At 54.3% G+C, this 24,878-nt stretch overlaps 2 protein-coding genes across 2 annotated transcripts in view; both read left to right on the forward strand.

The window, feature by feature from the left end:
• CFAP77 (cilia and flagella associated protein 77) overlaps positions 1 to 6,901 on the forward strand; it is a 167,527-nt gene extending 160,626 nt beyond the window's left edge. Inside the window, exon 6 of the mRNA XM_033194881.1 lies at positions 5,966 to 6,901. Within this exon, the coding sequence (XP_033050772.1) occupies positions 5,966 to 6,088 (123 nt within the window). The 3' untranslated portion in view covers positions 6,089 to 6,901. The remainder of the gene's footprint in view (positions 1 to 5,965) is intronic.
• A 9,152-nt stretch (positions 6,902 to 16,053) lies between these two features.
• On the forward strand, positions 16,054 to 24,267 carry BARHL1 (BarH like homeobox 1). The gene is made up of 3 exons (XM_033194870.1): positions 16,054 to 17,264; positions 21,320 to 21,542; positions 23,229 to 24,267. Exons 1-3 carry the CDS (start codon positions 16,799 to 16,801, stop codon positions 23,521 to 23,523), a joined length of 984 nt encoding a protein of 327 aa, XP_033050761.1. The 5' UTR covers positions 16,054 to 16,798; the 3' UTR covers positions 23,524 to 24,267.
• Positions 24,268 to 24,878: the final 611 nt, after the last annotated feature.

The raw sequence follows: 24,878 nt of genomic DNA on the forward strand, positions 1-24,878 counted from the left end.
AGTCTGCCAGGCCCAGGCACTAAGCATCTCCTTTGGTTTTCGCCTCCAGACTCCACCTCGCTGGGCCCCCTCTGGCTTCTGAGGATCTGCTTCCCTTCTGTTCCCTCCCTTCCCACCTCCCTCGCCACAGTCCTTCCAGGGCACACTCAAGTCCCTCCTGGCATGAGAAGCCCTTGCTGGCCACCAGAGGTCAGATTCTCTCAATTTCCTTCACTCATCATTCATTCATACATTTGATCATCCACCCAACCTTGTTTAAACACTTCTCAAATGCCAGGTTCTATGCCAGGCACTGGGGGTCCCTCAGGGAACAGGCCAGGAGCAGACCCTGCTTCATAGAGGGCGAGCCCTTCCTTGAGCTCCCCTCTGGGATGAATTCACTCCGTGAGATTCCAGTTGGAATGGGAAGTCATCCACATCAGAGACCACAGGTGACATGCGCTCTGCCTCTCCCAATGTCAGTGCACAGCTGGTGCCAAAGAGTGTGTGGTTAGTCATCGGTGGGGAGCCTCTCATGCCCAAAACACTCCTTTAGAAAACCAAGGGGAATATGGAACTTGGAACTCTGAAGTGCAAGGGGTATGTGCTTAGCAGCTGCTGGCACACAGTAGGTGCTTAATAAATATTTTTTAGATGGATGGATGAGTGAATGCTTCTGCTTCAGTGAAGTAAACGGCGATGGCGTAAAAGAAAGTTTCTCATCAGGGTTCTCTTTTGTCCTTGTGTGGTTAGACTGAGCAGCTCCTTAGGGCTTCAATCCTCCAGTCACCTTCTTAGGGTATGAGATGAGTGGGGGCTGCTGAGCCTCCTGCCACCAGCAGAGCCAGCCGCAGCCCCGCCCACCATCGCTGCATGCTGATTTGCCCAGGGAATGGCTTGAGGGCTATATTAGCTTCTAGAGGCTGCTATAACAAATTGTCACAAAACCATAGAAATGTTTGCTGTCACAGTTCTGGAGGCCAGACCAACAAAATCAAAGTGTCGTCAGGGCCGCATTCCCTGGGAGGCTCTAGGGAGAACCCTCCCTGCCTCCTCCAGCTCCTGCGGGCTCCTGATGCTTCTTGGTTGTGGCCACATCGCTCTCATCTCTGCCTCTGCCTTCACATGGCTGTCTCCTCTGTGTCTTCTGTTTCTTCTAAAGACGCTTGTGATTGGATTTAAGGCCCACCGGAATAATCTAGGATGATCTCATCTCAAGATCTTTAATTATATCTGCAAAGACCCTGTCTCCAAATAAGGCCACATTCTCAAGTTCTGGGGGTTAGTACATGGATGTGTGTTTTTGAGAGTCATGGTTCAGCTCACTACAAGGGCCAAGGAGGAAGGAATGGACATGGCTGAGAGGTGGTTTACAGAGCTATGCTCCCCTGTGAAGAGCCATGGGCACTCAGAGAAGCAGAGAGAAGAAAGGTGGCTGCCAGGGACTTGGGGCAGGGGGAAATGGGAGCTGCTATTCAAGGGGTAGTTTCATTTATGCAAAATGAATACTCTCTAGAGACCTGCTGTACAACACTGTGCCTAGAGTTAACAGTAATGCATATACGTGGGCACCGTGGCTCACGCCTGTAATCCCAGCACTTTTCGAGGCTGAGGCGGGTGGATCACCTGAGGTGAGGAGTTCGAGACCAGCCTGGCCAACATGGAGAAACCCCGTTTCTAATAAAAATACAAAAAATTAGCCGGGCATGGTGGTGCACACCTGTAATCCCAGCTACTCGGGAGGCTGAGGCAGGAGAATCACTTGAACCCAGGAGGTGGAGGTTGCAGTGAGCCGAGATCATACCATTGCACTGCAGCCTGGACAACAGGAACAAAACTCCGCCTCAAAAAAAAAAAAAAAAAAAAAAGCAATAGTTCATATACTATTCTGTGCACTTGAAAATGCTGCTAAGAGATCAGATCTCATCTTAAGGGTTCTCATCAAAAAAATCTCCAAAAAGCAAAACAGCAAAAAACCAACTGGGCATGAGGAAGCTTTGGAATTGATTTTTTTTTTTTTTTTTTTTTGGAGACAGGGTCTCCGTCCCATAGTCTGGAGTGCAGCGGCATGACAATGGCTCATTGCAGCCTTGACCTTCCAGGCTCAGTCAATCCTCCCATCTCAGTCTCTCAAGTGACTGGAACTACAGGCATGTGCCACCTTGCCTGGCTAATTTTTGTATTATATGTAGAGACAGAGTTTCGCCATGTTGCCTAGGCTGGTCTCTAACTCCTGGGCTCAAGAATCCACTTACCTTGGCCTCCCAAACTGCTTGGATTACAGGTGTGAATCACCTTGTCTGGCCATTGATGGCTATTTTTTTTTTTTTTTTTTTTTTTGAGACGGAGTCTCGCTCTGTCGCCCAGGCTGAGTGCAGTGGCATGATCTCGGCTCACTGCAAGCTCCGCCTCCCGGGTTCACGGCATTCTCCTGCCTCAGCCTCCCGAGTAGCTGGGACTACAGGCGCCCGCCACCACGCCCAGCTAATTTTGTTTTGCATTTTTAGTAGAGACGGGGTTTCACAGTGTTAGCCAGGATGGCCTCGATCTCCTGACCCCATGATCTGCCCGCCTTGGCCTCCCAAAGTGCTGGGATTACAGGCGTGAGCCACCACACCCAGCCTGATGGCTATTTTTTATTGTAGTGATGGTTTCAGGGCTATTTGCGTATGTCCAAACTCATCAAATTTTACACATTAAATGCAGCTTTTGCAGCTTAGGTAGATCAATCATACCTCAACAAGGCTGTTACAAATATCCTTTTAAAAAGTAAAATTAACTTTAGAGGCCAAGGGAAGAGGATCACTTGAGGCTAGGGGTTCCAGACCACCCTGGTCAATATATTGAGACCCTTGTCTCTACAAAAACATACAAAAATTAGCCGGGCATGGTGGCGCACACAAGTCCTAGCTACTTGGAGGTGAGGCAGGAGGATCCCTTGAGCCCAAGAGTTTGAGTAAGCCGTGACTGTGCCACTGCACTCCAGCCTGGGTGACAGAGTGAGAACCCGACTTAGGGGTGGAAGAGGGGAAAAGGAAAATTCTTATAGTGACATTGTAACTACATGGATAGTTGTTTTCACACGCTAAATATTTTGCAAAGTCAAATATAAAAAGTTATTATTACTATTTGAAAAATATGCCTGTGTTCTAAAGAGCAAACAAAAAGACACCATTGGTGACTGGCCACCAGAGACAGCAGGAGCACCAATCTGGACGCCACTAAGGCCATGGATGCCTCGGGTCCAAGCCAGCTGGACACTAGGGTGGCTGCATGCCCCAAGACCCGGATGCACCTGTCTTCCTAAGCATCTCTAGTTGCCCTTTTTTTTTTTTTTTTTTTTTTTTTATAGACGGAATCTCACTGTTGCCCAGGCTGGAGTGCAGTGGCACAATCTCGGCTTACTGCAACCTCTGCCTCCTGGGTTCAGGTGATTCTCCTGCCTTAGCCTTCCCAGTAGCTGGGACTACAAGCGCCCACCACCACCACGCCCGGCTAATTTTTGTATTTTTAGTAGAGATGGGGTCTTGCCATGTTGGCCAGACCAGGCTGGTCTCAAACTCCTGACAAGTGATCCACCCGCCTTGGCCTCCCAAAGCACTGGAATTACAAGTGTGAGCCACTGCGCCTGGCCTCTAGCTGCCTTTTAGGAGCCACGGGCCTCAGGAAGATCATGCCACGGTGTAAAAATCAGGCTACCACTCGCCAGAAGGTCACAAAGGTATCACTAGAAGCCCTTTGTCCACGGACTATTTTCCTCCTACACACTGTGCAAGGCCTTCTCTCTTCTCAGTGTGTCTTGTGAGGCTACTTGGACATTTTTCCGAAATGTTGAGATTGAGCTGAGGACACGATCATGGTTTGATTGATGGAAATGAGTTGCACAGCAGACATGCAGCCCTGGGTCCAGGTAGGCACTGGGTGACTGTGCCATGCGCCCTGACCTGAGGGGCTCAGTAGCTTTCGGGCTGGGCTCAGGCCTCTCCCTTGGTTGCAAGAGCCCCAAGGCGATTCTGGGGCAAACCTAAAAAATCTGAAATCTGAGGCTGGGACTGGGACTGTGACTGGTGCTGTGGCTGGGCTGAGGCTGGACAGCTCTGAGAAATGCTGCCGTGGAGGGTCCCTAGAGGGACTTGCAAAGGGCCCTGAAACCTCCTAAATTGCCTCACTGTTTTTTATGTAAGCACTTGTGGGCATTTTTTTTTTTCCCAGAAGAAGAGGGCCCGTGGCTCTCCAAAGAGCATCCCCAAGGGGTCCACATCCGCTGGAAGGTGAAGAACGTGGTTATTCCTGGAAGAACAGAATATCCGGTCACCATTTGATTTTTATGGGTTTCTAACAACCCTCCACAGCCCCCTGCCTTCTTTCACCTCAGCAAGTGAGGTGTAGGGAGCACCCTAGACACAGCAGGAGCAGCCGCTGTGACAGAATATTCTAGAAAGAATCCAGAACTTAGAGTCCAGAGGTTGGGGGTCACCAGTTCCCTGTGGGGGCAGCCCTGAACCACACTCTGCCCTGGGCCTCTGTTCCCTCGTCTGTGAAATGATAAACAGTCCAAGGAGGATTCCACCACGTCCAGAGAACAGAGACTTTCCCTACAAGCCCCTCCTTATCTTCCCTCTACCCCCTTTTAATATTTCATCCTCTCTCCCCACATTTTTCTTCTTCTGTCACCTTTCTTCACGCTAACCTACAGCGCTGTGGGCTTAGGTAACCACTCCAGGGTGGTCAACCCTGACCTGGATTCTTGACAAGCACCCTGTGGCTGTCCCAGGCATGGGTCCTGCTTTATCCTGAACCCACTGCAGAGCCTTTGGCTGCTCCTGCAAATCCAAACAGGACCTGCCCTGCCCACCCTCCACCCAGCCACCGCATCCCCTCACAAACTTGAGTTCTCTTGGACCCCAGGGCCAGCATGCACGCTACCCCCTTTGCCCTGGAATCCCAGCTCATCCTTCAAGACCCCCTGTACGCATCTCTTCCCCAAGACCTGCTCAATTTGTTGTCACTGCACATGTCCCAGCCCTCTGTCCATTGTGATGTAATAGCTGTGTAGTTACTGCTGGACATCTGCTCTCCCTCTAGATTAAAAGCTCCATGAGGGTAGAGCCGAGTCTCTCTGGTTTACTGCTGTATCCCCCACATCTGACACAGAGTTGTGTTCAATAAACGAGCATTTCATGAATTAACAGATGGATAGAAGCCCAGATGCAGGAATGACCACGTGAGCCCAAACCCTTTCCACCCTGTGCCATCCTTAGGTTATCCCAAAGGAGAAATGCCCAGGCAGGAGGATGTTGTGCTCAGTTAATGGGATGGATTTTGTGGCACTTGGAGGTGATGTAACAGACACAGTGGACATGAGGAGATGAGGCGGGGTATTCACCCACCACCATTTCTTGAGAAGAAAGGGCAGGCCGAGATACTGATGGCATAAAATCTTAACTGAAAAGGCTCCCACTCCTTGAATCTGTCTCCCTTGCTTTTTTTTTTTTTTTCTGATTTATTCTTGAGCTCTGCTTCTGGTGCTGTTGAAGTTCAACTCTTGACTCCTATGGTGGCTGCCACTGGGCAGGAGGGAAGTGATCTAATTCCCAGCAAGGGAGTGCAGACACGGTTGGGAGGTCCCCCTTGGATATGGTGGCTCGTTTGGGGTTTTTAATGGTGGAAAAGCAATGTGTGAAGGACACTGTCTACTAGGTCCCATTGCATGGCCGTCTGGTCATGGTCTGGCAACTTTTGTTCTGCCTGCATCTTCCCCAGCAAGGAGCTGGACAGAAGGACGAACACTTCTCCTGGGCAGTCCCTGCTCTCTGCCTCGCAGCTCAGCACCAGGAGACTCACAGCACTTGCTGTGACTTCCTCCCTCTTACGGCTATTTTTATCATTACTCTAAGATTGAGGTAGGGGGTGGGCAAGGGGAGCAACTGGAATGGGCTGCACTGAAGACTCCCCTCACCCACCCACTCTTCCCTTCTGTCCACAGGTGGGCCGCCACCTTGATACCTTCCCCACCGAAGCCGATCGCCAGAGAGCATTAAAAGCCCACCGGGAAGAGTGTGCCGTGCGCCAGGGGACCCTGCGGATGGGCAACTACACTCACCCCTAACCCCTCCCTCCCTGCCATGAGAAGCCATCTTGACAGAATGGAAAATTCCTAGAAGGACTCCCTATCTTGCCCCAACCCTGACATTCCCCCATTTTTATGCGGGTTCTGCTTCAAGGAGCTCAGATTCAAGTCTTAGGTTAATTGGTTTCAGTAAAAGTCCCCCCTTTTAGGTTAGCCAGCATTAGTCTCCACTTAGCCCCAGTGACCCTCTGTACCTGGCGCCTCCACCTCCTCCTCCTCCTTCTCCTCCTAGGGCAGGCTCACCCTGCCTCTTCTCAAGCCCTCACCTGCCAAGACAAACCCAAATTACAAGACAAATTTTTAGACTCCAGGCTAAGGGTCGATTCCATGGCTCTGCCCATTAAGTGTTAAGAACGACCTGTGTATTTGCTGCAGAAAGCATGACAGTGACGTGCTTTGAAAACCCTCATTTTCTATTCCAAACATGAGTTTTAATTGCTGTTTTTGGGATGCCTGATGTCTCATCACGGCAGTATTATCTCTCTGGGACCTCTGACAGCAGGAAGAGCCAATGGTTCATTACTCGAGCCTGCCCCCGCCTCTTCAGTGCTGCGGCCCTGTCAATCAAGCAGGCCAAGATGGACTCCTCCCCCAGGACTGACTTTGGAAGGTCAACCCCCTCTGGAAAAAGAGAGCCTTCCAGGGCGAGGGGCAGACTGCCGAACACAGGCTGCTGAACTTCTCACCCGAATTCCTGGGCACTTCCTCACTCGGTCTTTCTGTGTGTTCTTTGGCTTCTCTCTGCAAATTTTATGCTGATCTATTTTAAATTAAAAATGCTATTTGTCATCCTCCTTTTGTGTCTTCATTTGAAAACCAGTTAGCAAACCAGCCTCAGAGCCATCAGATGAGGGTGCCACATAGAGACCTCTCAAGTTGGCTAACCTCCAAGACATTCCAACCACGCCTTTTCTGAGGGAGGCAAATTTTCAAGTTTTAAATATCATTTCTAATCTGAGGATTTTTTATTTTATTTATTTATTTATTTTGAGATGGAGTCTTGCTCTGTTGCCAGGCTGGAGTGCAGGGACGCGATCTCAGCTCACTGCAACCTCTGCCTCCCGGGTTCACGCCATTCTCCTGCCTCAGCCTCCCGAGTTGCTGGGACTACAGGTGCGTGCCACCACACCCAGCTAATTTTTGTATTTTTAGTAGAGACAGGGTTTCACCATGTTGGCCAGGATGGTCTTGATCTCTTGACCTTGTGATCTGCCTGCGTTGGCCTTCCAAAGTGCTGGGATTACAGGCATGAGCCGCCGCGCCCAGCCAAGGATTGCTTTTTTTTTTTTTTTTTTTTGTGACGGAGTCTCACTCTGTCGCCCAGGCTGGATTGCAGTGGCAAGATCTTGGCTCACTGCAAGCTCTGCCTCCTGGGTTCATGCTATTCTCCTGCCTCAGCCTCCTGAGTAACTGGGACCATAGGCACCCACTATGCCCGGCTAATTTTTTTTTTTTTTTTTGTATTTTTAGTAGAGACAGGGTTTCACTGTGTTTGCCAGGTGGGTCTCAATCTCCTGACCTCGTGGTCTTGATCTTCTGACCTCATGATCTGCCCGCCTCGGCCTCCCAAAGTGCTGGGATTACAGGCGTAAGCCACCGCCCCCGGCCCCAGCCGAGGATTTCTTAATGTTGATCTTCAACCTGGGAACCCCAGACTTTTTTTTTTTTTTTTTGAGATGGAGTCTTGCTGTGTCGCCCAGGCTGGAGTGCAGTGGTGCAATCTCGGCTCACTGCAGCCTCTGCCTCCCAGGTTCAAGCAATTCTCCTGCCTCAGCCTCCTGAGTAGCTGGGATTACAGACGCGGGCCGCCATGCCCAGCTAATTTTTGTATTTTTAGTAGAGACGAGTTTCACCATGTTGGCCAGGATGGTCTTGATCTCTTGACCTCGTAATCTGCCCACCTCAGCCTCCCAAAGTGCTGGTAATACAGGCATGAGCCACCACGCCCGGTCCCCAGACTCATTTATCCAGCTGCCCACTCAGCGTCTCCCCTTGAGTGTCTGACATTCATTGTTAACCAACGCAGCCAAGGCAGACATTTGATTTTTTTTCTGCCAAACTTACTTCTCTCTCTGTCTTTCCCATCTCATAAGTGAGACCACCATCTACCCAGCTGTGGAAGCCAAAATTCTTCAATACTCATTTTCCTTCATTCCTCCAATCTCCCAAGCAGGCAGAGTCTGGGTAGGCTGGCCCTGAGCCGGCGGTAGCACACTATGCCACAGAAGAGCGTGAAGCCCAGCTCTGCCCAGCAATTGATTTCCGTGGGATCTTGAGCAACAGTCCTAGCCTCTCTGTGCATCTCAGAGACAGGGCCCCACACATCACAGACTGTGTCTTCAAGCTATATTAGATGACCATTACATTAAAGAATGTAAATGACGTGATGAGCACAGGAACTGGCACTTTTAAGCAATAGATTAATATGAATTATTATTTTCTATTTATTTATTTATTTATTTACTTATTTACTTATTTATTTATTTATTTTGAGATGGAGTTTCACTCTGTCGCCCGGGCTGGAGTGCAGTGGCCGGATCTCAGCTCACTGCAAGCTCCGCCTCCTGGGTTTACGCCATTCTCCTGCCTCAGCCTCCCGAGTAGCTGGGACTACAGGCACTGCCACCTCGCCCCGCTAGTTTTTTTTTTTTTTTTTTTTTTTGTATTTTTAGTAGAGACGGTGTTTCACTGGGTTAGCCAGGATGGTCTCGATCTCCTGACCTCGTGATCTGCCCGTCTCGGCCTCCCAAAGTGCTGGGATTACAGGCTTGAGCTACCGCGCCCGGCCTGAATTATTATTTTCTAATCACTAAAGCACACTGCAGAAGCATCAACCAGAGCCCTGTGAGTGACTAAGGGACTGGGCAGGGCAGGACACTCATGGGGAACAGAAGGCTTTCCTCCAGATACATCCAGAAGCTGAAGGATATTTTGAATCGAGCCCACTCTTTCCCTTTGAAATCCCCTATGGAAAGGGGAGGGGGCACATCAGGAGGCAGAAGAGTTTCCTGAAGAACCCAAAATTGGCCCCACTGTGGCAACAGAGATGCCCTCCCAGGCCTGCTTTTCCCCAGGACCTGGGCCGAGGCAGGCAGGACAGGCTCAGTCAGGTAATCTCTTTTTTTTTTTCTCCAATCACTCCTTGCCCCATTTGCTAGGGGACCCACTAGGGCTGTGGCAGATGCCCTGGGAGCACCACCGTGGGTGCTCTCTGGAGTCCAGGGCGGAAGCGGTGCTCACTGGAGAGACTCTCAGCTCCTTGTCCTACAGCGCCACCCGCTGGCGAGTCTAAGTCAGAGGCGGTGGAGATTCCCCGCGCTTCCCTCTCTCCTGGCGTCCTTTCCCCCACCAAGCCTGGTTCTTCCCTCCTCATTGATTATCTGTGACTGCACAAAGCCCCAAGTCTGATTCTGGTCTGATTCTACCTTCTTGGGTATCCTGTCACCTCGGCCAAACCCCTGTCCTCACCTGAGCTGACCCTGGCTGGGGCAACTACCTACCCTTTATGACCCGAATAGAGTCCCCACAGTGTCCAACCTGGAAGGGCCATCTTGTTCATCTCCCTCCACTGCCATTTCCTCAACTTCATAGGTGGAAAGTGGACGTGAAAGGAAGCCTGAGTTCACTCAGGAAGCCAGGGCAGTGAACTCTCCCAGACCAGTGACGCCCACGACACGTTCCAGAGGCTGCCCCCCAAAACCCCTTCCCAATGAAAGGTGGACAGAAATGGGGATAGCCCTAGCTTTCCATCCCAAGTCCTCCCAGTCACACACCAACAAATGCCAGGTGAGCATGAGAGTCTTTGGAGGTATGGCTTTGTGCCTCTTGCTTTGGCTAATTTCCTCACTGGTTGGCATTTAGGAACATTCTATCTCCTGGTTGACCTTGGCAACACCTCATTGGAGTTTAACCAAAGAGGTCCACAGGCACTGTTTCCACAGGCCTAGGGAGGCAGCTGGTCTGGGCCCTCACCTGGCCTGCTTGAAATTCTCTGAAGTCCCCTCCAAGGTGAGAGGGAGGCAGCACCACACTGATGTGCACCTGGCAAGGTGGACGGGGCAAGTGCAGGACTGGGTGCCAGAGCGTGGAGATGGAGCCGTTGGGAAGAGGACTCATGGAGATGGACAGGCTTGAGGACACCTGGAGATGAGGCAGGGTCTTCACCCACCACCATTTCTTGAGAAGAAAGGGAAGGCTATCTCCCTTGCATTTTTTTTTTTTTTTTTCTGATTTGTTCTTGAACTCCTGTTCTGGTGCTGTTGAGGTTCAGCTTTTGACTCCTATGGTGGCTGCCACTGGGCAGGAGGGAAGTGACCTACTTCCCAGCAAGGGACTGCAGGCAGGGCCAGGAGGTCCCCCTTGGAACATCCAGGAGAAGACAAAGGATGGTAGAGCTACTTAGCATCCATACAGGGGCAGGGCAGACCTCCCGGATGAAATCTCCAGCTCTCCTCCCACACTGATCCCTACTGGCTTCAGTCCATGGCCAGATTTTTAGAGCCCAAACTTCATTCATTCTGTCTCCCTCTCTAAGATATAACTGTATAATTAACAATTTCCTTGGACAGAAGAAAGAAGGTTGTTTTGGAGTCTCACTAGAGACTCCAGAGGAAGTCTGGAGGAATTGTAGCCATGAGCAAATGGCCAGCCGTGTCTGCTGCCTGCGCTGCCTGCCTAGCAGGGGGCTCCTGGAAGCACTGCTCATAGACCACACATCCAATTCTAGTCCTCAGGGAGGTCCCTGGATCCACACAGAGTTGGTTTGGCTTTTAATTCAGCTATCTCAGTGCCCCAACTAAACCACAGATTTAGAAGTCCAGAGAAGGCACATCTCTGCAGCAGCAAGCTGATCCCAGCCTAGGTGCTGAGGTGCACCCCCGATGGCAGCCAGACAGGTCTGTGCTTCCAACCAAGCACCTTCTCTTGCATTTATCTGTATGAACCCGATAATTCTTTTTGCTGTACTTATTTTTTACTTGGGAAACCCTTTGATGCTTAAAATAATCGTTAAGGAAAAATAAAACTAGGTTGGCTTTTTATACAAGTTCCTAGAGTTGAATGCAGGTAACTTATAAACTTGAATCTACAGTGGGCAATTATCTGTAAAGGGGATTCAGATCCATGGGCACCAATGCATTCTGTGGGTTCCATTCGAGTGGGTCAGCTCTGTCTCACTCTCCATGACTCACCAGCATCTGGTATGATGCACAGGATGGAGGGTATGTTGGAAGAAAGGAGGGAGGGAAGGAAGGAAGGAAGGAAGGAAGGAAGGAAGGAAGGAAGGAAGGGAGGGAGGGAGGGAGGGGAGGGGAAGGGAGGGAGGGGAGGAGAGGAGGGGAGGGAGAGAGGAAGGGAGGGAGGAGAGGAGAAAGGAAGAAAGGGAGGAAGAAAGGGAAGGATGAAAAGAGGAAAAGAAAAAATATGTTCTTTTCCTGGTTTCAGTAGCTCTATGAGGTTTTAAGCTTAAAAAACAAACAGAAAACAACAACAACAACAACAACAACAAACCCACATAAGAACAGCATGACCTTGAAGTCCACAAATTGCCCAAATCCTTGTCCAATTCAACTCTTTGCAAAGCAGAAAGATGGCACCCAGGCCTGGCCTGTATCATTCGAATCCTCTGCTCACTTCACCTTAAAAACTGGTTTTGGTAGGAAGACCCTGGACAAAGGTGGGTGCTGACTTTTCTAGAGAGGGCTGAGGAGACAAGCCTGAGGGCTCAAACCTGCCAGAGGAAAAAGGCTCTAGCTATTATTAACAGCAGTTGTACTATGAAGTACATAATTGCTATTCCTCAAGACTGCAGCCAAGTGCCAAGATTCCTCATACGAACCATGTAAAATGGGCAACAGCACCCCCACCTTACAGCTGGAAGGAAAAACAGCTCAGAAAGTGACTTGCTTTAAAAAAAAAAAAAAAAAAGAAGGAAAGCGATTTGGTCAAGGTCACAGAGTGCATCCCACTCACATAAGGGGCAAAATCTAAGAGGTGCCAAAAAACTCAGGAACCAAAACCAATGATATTTTAATACATTTTAAAAATCATGATGGATAAAATATCAACATTTTAAATAACATCTTATGTGACCTGCCTCATCTCCTTCATCTTAGTCCCAGCCCTGGATTCTAGAGTCTAGAGAATTTGAACTCAAGTCTGACCAATTTCGAGTCTGTCCTCAACAACCCCAGCCCGTATGCTACCACTAGACCCAGCTATGCAGAAGCTTGAACAGCTCTAGTATGAGCCCTGCATTTAAGCCACCATTCATAAGGGAGCAAAGACCACTTTGGAATCATTCTCAAAAAGCTTTGGGCAGATTGCTCTGTGTGACTCTGCCTGGGGAGCTAGGTGAGCAAAACCGGCAGAAAAAAACCCATTTGCTAGCTCCAGGACTGAAAGGTGTTACGTGGAGAAGGAGGTGGGGCTAGGAGAAAGTTGCTAAGAGCTGTGACCTAGTCAGGGTCTCAGGCTCATCCAAGTTCATCCCGACCCAAAGCCAAACCCAAGCCAAGAGCCGCAGGTGGCAAAGAAGGAGGTGAATTCTACAGCCAGGTGGCTTCTGAATGATCAAGGGGACTCTCCCACCCTCACCTCTCACTGCCATGTTCCGATGTTAATGCCTTTGTACCCAAGGGAAAGCCAAGGAAGGTCTGGGCAAGAGAGATGAGTTGTCCAGAGTGTGGGCAGCGCCAGAGCCTTCTGGGGGTTTCTCCATGCACCTGCCTGTCCTGCCCCTGGAGAAGACCAACTGTGGTCGGCTCTGTGGGTGTGGGTGGGAGGTCTTGGATCTGCTAGGGCTCTGAATCCATCAAGAGGCTAAAAGTCTAAAAGAAAGCAACACCAAAGGACTGGGCAGGCAAGGATTGGAAGTGGAAGCGAGAGATCTCAAGAGGAAGTGGGAAGCTGGGGGATGGGAGGAAGAGTTGGGGTCCTGAAAAATGCACAGAGAACAAGGAACTTGGACACTGGGGTGGCAGTTCTGGCTCTTGGTTAAGACTGAGTGATCCTGGGAAGCCCGGCCCTTGATGCACCTTCATCACACTAATTTTCTTTCCTTCCTTCCTTCCTTCTTCCTTCCTTCCTTCCTTCCTTCCTTCCTTCCTTTCGTTCTTTCTTTTTTTTTTGAGGCCCCCAATGCACCCCTGCCAGGCCCTTGGGGAGTGGGCCAAGAATTGCTGAGGACAGGGACCTGGGACTGGGGAGAGGGGCCTGCCTCCTGCTGCGTGAACAGGGGCTCAGAGAAGTTGGGCATATTGCCGAGGCTCACCCCCAGCTCCTTTGGACCTGGAAGCCCTGATACCCCACACGACCAACCAAGCCTCTTTCCCAAAGGCGGGAAGGTAGGGTGGACTCAGGCTCCCCTGGACGCTGAGAAAATTCCCAGCTAAACGAGAGCTCAGGTGAGCGCCCAAAAATCTCTTCGGCCGGGGACAGGGTGAGATGCAAGACCCACACCGATAATGGGAAAATCAGAGGAGAAGGCACCTGCATGGAGCTGGAAATCCCCAAATCGGAATAAAACGATATTATCGAGAGAGGGCTAAATCCTAGAGTAAATTTCAAACGAAATAAATCGCACATCACATTTTAGGTGATAATAGACGGCGGTAACTCAATACTAATGATAGTGTACTGACAACCCGCTAATATTCTTGGGCTCCAAGAAGCCGGGCAAAACCGGTTGGAGCGACAGGAGGTCCGGCTTTGCTGTTCTTTCCCACCGGGAGAGGTTGGAGCCACCCTCACTCCCGGCCGCTCTCGATCGATCGCAGCTCCCCTCGCTCCAAAGCTTCGCTTTCGCTGGGTCCGGGATCCAAACCCCAACCCAAGAGCCAAAGGCCAGAAAAGGCCCTGGCGTTGCCAGCTGCTTGTCGCCTTGGGGAGGGGCGGCTTGGGACCCGCCCGGGGCGGAGGAGGACAGAGGAGGATGCGGACGCTCTGGGGACCAGGCGGTCCCGCGGATGCTCGGCCAGGGGCATCGCCATGGCTAACAGGCGGGTTGTGGGGCGGAGGGGGCTCGCCGTCGATCTAAGTGAGGATCTCGGTGCTCGGGGAACATGAGATTCCTTAGAGGATGCGGGCGCAGGCCTGGGAAACAGGGGAGAAGTGGGTGATGGGGAGGGAAGTGGGGTCTCCAGAGACGCCCAGAGCAGGAGCAAGGCCAAGCTGGGGACTGGCCTGGAAGAGCCAGGGCAGCCCGCTCTCCTCTTGATTTATGGCCCCCTCCCAATCCACCAAACTGAAATGAGCGGCCGGCCCGGCCCACCGCGGGAGGTGCCCACTGCAGTGGCCGCCGCCGACCCAGAGCCTGGGCCCCCGCCCTCCCGCCTCCCCGACAGCTTGCAGCCGAGCCGGGCCACCGTCCCCCGGGAGCTGCCCGTCCTCACCCCCAGCCCGGCCGGCGGCGGGGCCGCTTCCAATCTGCCGGCGGGCACAGGGGGAGAGCGCGGGGAGCCGGGCGCCGGGCCACCGCCGACCTAGTCCGAGGGAGGAGAAAGTTTTTGCTCCACCCGACCACGCCAGGGTTTGGAGGGCATGCGGGTGCCTCACGATTCGCTGCGGTATCGGTCGCTGAGCCCGACGTAGGGGCCGGGGTAGTTTCCTGGGGGCTGGGGATGGTGGCACCGGAGTGCGGGCCGGGCTGGAAAGGCCTGGCTTCCCGAGCCTGCGGGGGGTAAAAGGACGCCTCTGACCCGCCCGGCCTCGATGAAGGCCTTTGGGTTCCTCTCTGAAAGCCCTTTCCACCGCAGACCTGGGTTGTGATCCCTGGGGCTGTGCAGAGAGGATCCAGGCCCGGGACACACTTCGGATCTGTCCGCGGTCCTGGGCCCCAACACTGGGGGCTGACCCTAGAAAGGTGCTGGACTGGAGCCCTTGACGGGGTGGGAAGGGCGAGGGGTCCCATTATTCACAATGAAAAGGCCACGTTTCCAGAGTTGCCTTGAAAATGCATCCCTGGACGAGCTCTGGCTCTGCGTGGCATAAGAAGCCGTTAGCAGGCGTCTACACTCGCACTCGGAAGCTCTTGCGCGGGTCCTGTTCAGAGGTACGACAGCGCCGGCCCCTCAGGAGGTGCCCATGGGAGAGGCCATCAGCGGGGGTGGGCGGGTTACTGCTTTCTTTGTCCCTTGCGCTGCCTTCCTTGAGCCACACGGATTTCTTGAGGTCTCCCTAACGCCCCAGACAAGATCTTCCAACCTCGCCCTGAAGTGAAGTCCTCCAATCTCGCCCTGAAGTGAAGCCATCGGTCTGGTCACTTCCCGGACAGACACCTGGCTTTCCCCACCCCCGCCAGGCCCACAGGTTCCCAAGAGGCCAGAGAGACAGGACTGCAAATTGTCCTACAAGGGAAACACCCAGAGCCCAACAGAAATGCCGCAAACAACATAACTTGAATTTTCTTCCTCACACTAGAAAAGGGGTTATCGATACACACACACACACACACACACACACACACACACACACACACACACACACACCACACTTCTTTCTCCACTGGGTTTAGTCCCTTTCTGCTGCTGGAGGAAGAAAAACGAGGGAAGAAAAAGGATCTACGACAGACCTGCGGACGAATAATTGGAATAATTGTGGGAAAGGGTCGGGGAACGCTAAAAAAGCCCAGCGCACATCCCAGCCCACCGCAGCAGCAGTCGGCTCGCCGCCCTCCCCGCCAGCCGTACCCCCCTTGGCTAATCACCCTCATTAGGAGCTTCGTCACCGGCCTAATGAAAGCAAACCGTGTGGAAATCGCCGGTAAACAGTTGGGTCTGTGCTGTAATTAATTCAGTGTCTCTTTTAATCAAACTGAAAGGGAATCGGGCAGCGGCTTGCGGAGCCGTGACATCACCCCCAAAATCGGCCAGAGCCAATCAGCGTCATCACTCCGGGGACACGTGGGCGAGTCTCCTTAAAAAAAAACACAACACAACGAAAAAAAGAGAAACAAACAAAAAAAACCCAGACCCAAAGTAAAAGTGACACAAGTTCATTTTTTAAAGGAAGGGGGGGAGGAGAAGGCGCGCGCGGACCGGCAGAGAGCTGCCGCCGAGGAGCAGGGAGGCGCTGTCCACGGTGCTGACGGGCCCCCGGAGCGGCGAGGGCGCGGAGAGAGGACCTCCCTGGCCAGGTGGAGCGTCATGAGCCGCTGGCAGCCGCCTCCGCCGCTCTCCGCGGTGCTGATGCCTCCAGGTGCGCTCCGTTCTGCCGGCTGCTAGCGCGGCCCGGGCCCGCAGCTATCCGCGGTGCTGACCTCGCCACCCTCAGCCACCGCTTGCCTGGAAGAAGCGTGCGGTTTGGATTTTTAAAACGCCATTCTTTATTTAGATTCCAACATCCTCGCGTTTCTTCTGTGCCAAGGGGCCCTCGGGCCGTCCGTCTCCCCCTTTGCTCTCCCCAACTTGGCGCGCCCTCCCTCCCATTCCTCCCTGACACTCCCACCACCCCCCCTCGGCTCGGCGGCTCGGCGCGATGCTGCAGAAGACGCACTGAGTCCTTCTGGATCTAATGCGCAGAGGAGGTTGGCCCAGAGCTCCCGGGCTCCCCCAAGGCTGAACTCCGTCCAAGGTGCCCGCAGGCTCCCTGCCCGCCTTCCCCATGCCAGCCCGCAGCTAGGGGCAGGGGCAGCGGCGGCTGGGGTTGGGGGTGGGTGGGGAGCTTTTGGGGAGGACAGGTCGCAGCTTGGCTATGGAAGGCTCCAATGGCTTTGGGATCGACTCCATTCTCTCCCACCGCGCGGGCAGCCCCGCCCTTCCCAAGGGGGACCCCTTGCTTGGGGACTGCCGTTCGCCCCTGGAGCTGAGTCCACGCTCAGAGAGCAGCAGCGACTGCTCTTCGCCAGCCTCTCCAGGAAGGGACTGTCTGGAGACGGGCACCCCACGGCCTGGTGGGGCATCCGGCCCAGGTTTGGACTCGCACCTGCAGCCCGGGCAGCTCTCAGCCCCGGCCCAGTCGCGCACCGTCACCTCCTCCTTTCTGATCAGGGACATCCTTGCCGACTGCAAACCACTCGCGGCCTGCGCACCCTACTCTAGCAGCGGGCAGCCGGCAGCCCCTGAGCCTGGGGGCCGCCTTGCGGCCAAGGCTGGGGAGGACTTTAGAGACAAGCTGGACAAAAGTGGCAGCAATGCCTCATCGGACTCTGAGTATAAAGGTAAGAAAGCAGGAGGTGAAAACTTGGGGGGATGCTATGTATCTAAAAACTGGCATTTAAAACGAGTACACATGGCAGGACAGGCACTCACTCACCTGGGGGAACATTTCAGCCACTCCTGTGGTTATGCCTTTGAGTAACAAAGAGTCTGGTGGAGAGAGTTGGGGGCAGGGGAGGGATACTGTGTGCCCGAGGGGAGATTTCCCCAAAATGCACTAAGCAAACTTTCTAAACTTCGACTGGGACCCTTGCCCTTCCAGCAGTGCTGGTGGACAGGAGCAGGTTCCAATCAGGCCAGTGGCTCTCTAGGAAGAAACCTTGCAGAAGCAATGGAAGACTCAAAGGGTTCTGCTTTATAAGAGTGAAAATATAGCAGAAAAATTTCAGCTGGAGCCCTGAGAACAGTCAGAATTTTCTGCCTTTTAATCTACATTTCCAGACAGGAAGAGAAAATGGGTTTTTCCTCCCAACGGGCCCAGTGTGATCCGGGTCCTGTGAGTCATGAAAAGAGGCACTCACTTCAAAGCAGAAACCTCAGCCAGGCAGCTTCCTGGGAGCAGGTCAGGGGGCTGGTGGAGAGGGCAGTACCCTGCACCCCCCACCAAGGGCTCTCATTGAATTTGATTTTAAGTGCTTTGAGCAACCAACTCCAGGTTTTATGCAAGTTCCAGGGATTCCTGAGTAACCAGCCTTGTCTCCCGCTACCCTGGGGTTGTTGCCCCTCCACTTTTCTTTTTACCTCAACGAATCTTTGTTGTCGTTTGCTCCATTTTCATTCCCATTCTTAACCAAGGAGATGAGATCAGGGTTCAAAGGAAAGGGAGAAGGAAGGAGGGAGGGAGGGAAGGAAGGAAGGAAGGAAGGAAGGAAGGAAGGAAGGAAGGAAGGAAGGAGAGAAAGGGAAGAAGAAAAAAAAGAATTCCCTAATTTTGTTTCTGACCCCCAGCCACTACCTCCACTTTAGCTGTTTCTCAAAACCAGAGGCAGAAAGTTCTTTCTAAGGAAGAAGTCAAGGGGCAGAAGGTGAAGAGGAGTATGAGGGCTTCATGGGAGACAGCCCCACGTCCCCATCTAGCAGAACACTCGGAGCGGGCAGAGGCTGTTCAGAGCTCTTTCAAGCATATAATTGATTTCCAGAAATCTTTTCAAGAGACAAAATATCCCTGTAAGGGCAACTTCTTTATTGTCTTGCCCCCTTCCCCAACACCACCCACCTCCTGGTGCCGTACCTCCTGATCCCTATTTGGACCAAGTCTTCACAAAATTTTAGGAAAGCTCCTTTAACACTCTCCTCCCAACCAAGAATTCGTTTGTGGATATGTCCTAACTCCAAACCGAAATTCATTGGTCCGACTGCACATCCCATTTTCTTGATTTCCCCCACACAAATGGCCGAGACTCCTTCAGCCAGGCTGTGCCCACCATGCCTGGAAAGTAGGCAGGTTGAACAGAGCGGCCAGGAGGAGATCTAGAGGTATGCGGGTGCCCACAGGCCGGCACCCGCTCAGTGGTCCTTGCTCCTCCCCCGCGGGGGCCTGCTTAGAAAGGCAAAGAAAACTTGCCCTGGAGAGAGACTGGCATGGCGAAGGGGGAGGAGAAGGAGGGGGAAGTCAATGTAAATATATATTCATAACATCACTGTTATTATTTACCATTTGCAACAAGAACGGCCCCGCTTTAGTTAGAGCGAAGGGCGCGAATCTTCCACCGCCCATGCTAATGGCTGGAACTGGCAATGGTAACACAGTTTGGTCCTTGTCTCCTTTTATTTCTTTGCCCTCAGGAAGGATTTTGAGGACAGGTTTCGTTTAAGATAATTAGAATATCCATTTTCTTCTCCTGTCTCTGAGGATATCTGATCGGCAGGTGACGAGGGCTAGCTGTCTACATATCGCTTAAATAGGTTTGGAGCGAAGGGGTTAGAAGATCTTGCCCAACCCCCACCCCAGGTGTTGCTGCCTTTGCCCCTAGTGAAAAAAGGAGCAGGGCCAGGCAGTGAGGCCTTGTCTGGAGCGTTTCTCAAATGTGGAGGGGACTTTTTCAGAGCTCAGAAACAGACACCCTGAGCCAGTCCGTGGAGCATTTAAGCTGATCTACTCTCCAGCCGCCTTCCAAGCTGAGTCACTTCCTTCAAGGAGGGCATGGGGGAAGGTCAGCCTCATCCCAAGTTTCTGCTATCAAAGGCTCCTCAAACAACATTTCTTTGATAATATTTAAAGAAGCCAAAACTCAGCTTTCAAGTAAGGTGGTCGGGGACACTAGCGGCTGGATCCAAGGTCCATGGAGAACCCAAACCAGAGTTTTGTTCCCAGCAGGTAGGGTCGGTGGATGGGCCTGGAACTGGGCGACACTGAGATGTAACCTCTAGAACCAGAGTCTGGGAAGCCAGTACCCCCTGGGCTGAACCTATTCAGGGGGAGGCCAAGGCAGAGCAGGCACAGAACGTGCATTCAAAGCTCACGCTGGAGGGGAAACAGAAGAAAAGCCCCATTAGGTGACCCATTCTTCCTGACACCACAAACTCAACACCTCCCGACCTCCAGCGCAGACCTCGTCCCTGAGAAGTGGGGGATTTTCATTAAGTAGCCAGGCAATTAGGTCAAAAAGTAAGAGTTCTACGATATTAAGTTTGAGATTTGGATGACCGTTTCCTCAAACTTATTTAAACTATCTGTCTGCACAGACAGAACTCAAGTCCCCCCAACCCAACACATCCCCTTCTCCTGATGGTGGCCATGCCCAAATATGGGGAGCCCCCACGGCAGGGAGAGCCTGGTGCCAGCCCGGAGGAGGCAGGTGGAAAGCCTTAGCTGGCCGGCCGCTGTTTCTCCTCTGAGCTCTCCTGGCTCACCAGGCTGGATGCCAGGCCCTCCTTGCAGCGAAGCGCTGCCTTTTCAGTTGAAAAGTCTCTATCCCTAGTGGCTCAATTAACCGGATTATTGTTTCCTACAGAGAGAAATCACCTTGCATTCAGCTGAACCCTCTCACTGCAAACGCCAGGCACAATGAAACTCCACCATAAAAGAAAACAGAGAAAAAAGGGAGTAGGTTGGGGGAAAGCCCCAGTCTGAGCTGCCAGTTTTGGGGAAATGGTCTAGTTGGTTATATAATTGCTTTAGAGGGAGAAGGAGAGTGAGCATTTGGCTTGTTCGATTAAGTGTTTTCTGTGCAGTCAAAGCCGAACGAAAGTGTTTGGGATAAAGAAATCACCCGTGCCAGGTCTATCCTTCGACCTCAGGAGCTGTGCCCCCGGTGCAATTCTGTCCCGACTGTGGGGTGTAAACACACGATGCCACGCAGGTGTAGCAGGAGCCATCGTTAGTGAGCAATGTAATGACAACGAAACGCAGACCTGGGCAATGTGCGCTGCGCCTAAGGGGCAAACGAGTGGCAGAGTCGCTTATTTCTCCAAGTGCTCGGCGCTCGCAGACCCGGCGCCTTCCGCCCAGCGCCCTGTGTCGGGAGAAATCATCAGTATGAATTCGTATTCATATAGGGCAGCGCCAGGCAAGACACAATGATCTGTCCTTCAGGACAAAGAGTGGCTCCGGGGAGAGCAGGTTTTTCTCCCTCCACGCAGGTTTCTCTCCCCAGACCCCAGCCTTCAGCTTCCTCCCTTCCTGTCACGGACGCAGCCGGGGAAATTGGGGCCCAGACGCGGAGCTCACTCCGCCAGAAACCCTGGGTCCCCTCCCCTACTCTGGCAGGCTGGTTTCGGTTCCATTGTCGCGGCTCCGTTTATCCCTCCAGGGAGCGCGGGCGGAGCGCGGAGCGCGGCGCAGGGACTGCAGATCTCCCCAGCTTCGGGTTCTTTCTACTCGGAGCTGCCCGGGGGGTCTCGCCCTCGGGCGCTCCCGCCGCCGTCCTGTTCCCCTCAAGGTTCATGTCCTGTTCCCGGGGCCCCAGAGGTCCCGGCTCCGAGCGGCCCCTGCGAGCTTGGGTGTCGGGGAACCACCGCTGTCGGAAGCCGCCGTTACACAAACGCCACCGGCAGGAGCGGGAGGGCACTGGCGGCGGCTGCGAGGCAGGGCCCTGACATGCTGCTGTGTCCGCAGTGAAGGAGGAGGGCGACCGCGAGATCTCCAGCTCCAGGGACAGTCCCCCGGTGCGCCTGAAAAAGCCACGGAAGGCGCGCACGGCCTTCACCGACCATCAGCTGGCGCAGCTGGAGCGCAGCTTCGAGCGGCAGAAGTACCTGAGCGTGCAGGACCGCATGGAACTCGCCGCCTCGCTCAACCTCACCGACACGCAGGTCAAGACCTGGTACCAGAACCGCAGGTGAGGCCCGACTGCGGGGGCAGAGGCAGAAAGGGAACTTCCCCTTTCCTCACAGCTCCTGGAGGGGACCAGGAGTCTACAGGTTGGTGCTAAGGGAGGGCTCCTGAGCCTCCCCCATCCTGTAAAAGTGGGAAACTGAGGCCCTAAGGGAGGAGGCCTTGCCCAAAGTCCCCACAGTGAGGGACGGAGATGAGATTAGACTTGGTCTCTAGTGTTCAGTCAGCCCTCCCCCGGATGGGTGGACAGACACATAGGCCACTGAAGATCCAAGCCCTGCCCTAGCTCAGCCGGAGTTGGTGGGGGTCTTCCTGGAGCCGCCACCTGAATCAGCCTGGGTCTTGGAAGCCCCAGGCCCTTGGAGGGGTGACAGTCTTGATGCCCAGGAAGCCTGTGAAGAGGACAGCCAGGCAGTGGCCCTTGGGGTGTTGAAGCCTGGCCCAGACCAGGCAGCTGCCTTAGGGGCCTCTGAGTTTCCTTGAGGCTCTTCAGGTCTCCCCAGACTTTCTGGTCCCAAAACATGAGTGGGGAACTGGCCAAGCCCTTGCTCCTTGGGGACAAGGTGACTGGGAAGTTGGTGTTGGGGCACTAGACTTGAACCTGTTTCCTAATTTCCCTCCCGAACACACTCACCAGACTTAGGTGCACATGTACAAAACACACATGCATCCACACACTCAACCCAAACAGCGACACACTGACGCACACATCAATACAACTTGCAGTCACACACGCACTCACACTCAGCCCCACAGTCACTTGCACACTCTTAGCAGAGGCAGGAATGGTGCTTTTCATAAACAAGCCTCAGAACACATCGCTCCATTAATAATAAATACTGATTACTGCTCCGGGCATCAATAATTAAGGCCTGTTACAGTAATTACACAATTATGATGATGATTAATAATTCAGGGAGGGAAACAGGGCTGGTGTGGCTGAGCCCACCTTAGTGGACCCTGGCTGGTCCGCCTAGCCTCACCTGGCAGGTGAGCCTGGGCTCCAGGCCTGCCTTCTCCAAACCCCAGGAATTTGGCTGGCCAAGGCCTCTGGACTTTGGGGCCAGACAGTGCGCAGGGCTCGCACTGCAAGCCCTGGAGGGTGGCAGGTGCAGTCTGCTCCGGCCGGCAGGGCGTGCAAGCCGGGAGTGCGTCCTCTCCGGTTGCCATTTCAGGCCCGCTCGCTTCTGCTAGCTTGCAGCCTGGCCAGCCTGCAGAGGAATCAACCGCATTCCCTTCCCTGACCAGAGCACCCCCCATCCCCGCAGCCCTCTCCAGGGTGATCCCCCACCTTCATAAAGAGGCGCCTGCAGGGAGGAACCCTCCTACCCAAGGGTTCGTTCTGCGATCTCCTGGGCAGGGTAAGGCGCAGTTAAGAGCCGGGCTTTGGGGTCAAGACAGCAGGGATTAAAACCCGGGCTCAAAACCCGGGCTCCTTTTTGAAAATTGGCCCAGACCTCAGTTTTCCTCTCTGTAAAACGGGGTAAGAGCCACGGAAGGCCGGTGGAAGATAAAAGGAGAGGATGCATGTAAGGCGTGCGATGGTGCCTGGCACTCGGTTATTTATTAACAAATGAGTATGATCCCTCTTGGACTCCCTTGGCCTCTCTGGGCCAAGCAGTGGGGAGGGGCTGGGGTCCCTGGATGCCCTAGCCCTGATCCTGCCATACGCGTTTATTTCGGCCCCCAGGACTAAATGGAAGCGACAGACAGCCGTCGGGTTGGAGCTGCTGGCGGAGGCAGGCAATTACTCAGCGCTCCAGCGGATGTTCCCGTCGCCTTATTTCTACCCGCAGAGTCTGGTTTCCAACCTGGACCCCGGCGCGGCGCTCTACCTGTACCGCGGCCCCAGCGCGCCGCCGCCCGCTCTCCAGAGACCTCTGGTGCCCCGCATCCTCATCCACGGACTCCAGGGCGCCAGCGAGCCGCCCCCGCCGCTGCCTCCGCTGGCCGGCGTCCTCCCGCGCGCCGCGCAGCCTCGGTGAGGCGCCCGCCCGCTCCGGGGCCTCTTCCCGGGGGCTCGATGTGGCCCCTTCCTCCCGCCTTTCTGAGGGCGCGGGTTTGACGCCCCTTCCTGGGAGGGGGCCCTGCCCGGCCCTCCCTGGCGCCCCAGCCCAGTGTCCCCTGAAGGGCCAAATGCCAAGTCCACTGAGGCCCGGACCCCGGACTGCGTCTCCCCAGCCCCCGTCGGCGTCCTCTCTCGCGGCCGCTCTGTCCGGGAGCCACCCCCACCCGCTGGGTGTACATACGCGTCTCTGCCCCTCCCCGCCCCCAGCCTCTGCAGGCTCCCCTAGGCGCCCCTTTCTCCCCAGGAGCGGGTGCAGCTGATTCCCAGGCTTCGCTCTCTCCCACGACCCTTCCACGCTCCAGGTGGACAACAGCCCCTCTCCCCGCGCCTCTGCCAGGGAGAGAAGGGGAGCGCGGAGCTCCGTCTCCCTACCCCCCGAGCGCCTGGGCCAGCGGCTGAGCTGTACATACCGTGTGCAAAGTGTATATGAAGTTATTTATTCGTGAACCATGAGCCCGTGACCGTGTCCGTGGATTAGTGAGTCTGTGGCCTGTGCCCTCCCCACTCCCAGGCGGGGCAGGAAGGGGCTGAGGGGGCTTGCCCACCCACCCCGACCCCAGTCCCCAGCCTCAGCCCCGGTCCGGGGGCAGCCAGGCCTCTCGGGTTCTCTCTTTTTTTAAATGTCGAAATAAACTTCTTACAAATGACCAGGCGCCTGTCCGCACTCCCGTCGCTTGGTTCACACTCAATCCCTCTCCCATCCCTCTTAGGGGGACTCGGTTTCCTTCCATCCTCAATAACTTAATATTTTTGTCCCCCTTTTCTTCCCCGGTGCTGTGGACGCGCGCGGGGGGCCGATGGGACGCGCTGGGACTGGGGTCTCCCCTCCCTGGCCTCAGTCTTCCCATCTCTACAGCGAGGCCAGCCCGTTCCTCCCCTCCTCCCCCTCTGTCTCCATCTGGTTCCTCGCGGCTCCCAGACGGTCCCGAGGGCCGGGGCGGGGGTCCGTGCCGGAATAGGCGGGGGTCAACGCGGGGCCTCGGTCGGCTGCGGGCCGGACTGCCGGGCCCGCGCCGAAACGACTCATCTGGCCGCGACAAGGGCCCCGGCAGCTGGTGACCGGCACGCCGGGCGCGCGCCGACAGATGGGCTCCGAGGCTGCTCCCCCCCATGACTCCCACCCTCCGCCCCGCGTCCGGCCGCGCTCGGGCTCCCGACGCTCGCGGGCGCCAAGGCGGCTCCGGCCTCCGGGCCTCCCGCACCAGGCAGGACTCCGCGCGCCTTCGCTGCGAACCAGGCGCCACATCGGGTAAAGCCCCACTCCCACATCTT

This window comes from Trachypithecus francoisi, unplaced genomic scaffold (assembly GCF_009764315.1).
Source record: "Trachypithecus francoisi isolate TF-2019V2 unplaced genomic scaffold, Tfra_2.0 Contig01585, whole genome shotgun sequence".
Taxonomy (NCBI): domain Eukaryota; kingdom Metazoa; phylum Chordata; class Mammalia; order Primates; family Cercopithecidae; genus Trachypithecus; species Trachypithecus francoisi.

What these genes read in the sequence shown, in the direction of transcription:
- BARHL1 (XM_033194870.1), top strand. Translation starts at nt 16,799, where the DNA reads ATGGAAGGCTCCAATGGCTTTGGGATCGACTCCATTCTCTCCCACCGC. An exon ending in ATCGGACTCTGAGTATAAAG is followed by an intron (nt 17,265 to 21,319) that starts GTAAGAAAGCAG and finishes CTGTGTCCGCAG; the next exon opens with TGAAGGAGGAGGGCGACCGC. An exon ending in ACCTGGTACCAGAACCGCAG is followed by an intron (nt 21,543 to 23,228) that starts GTGAGGCCCGAC and finishes TTCGGCCCCCAG; the next exon opens with GACTAAATGGAAGCGACAGA.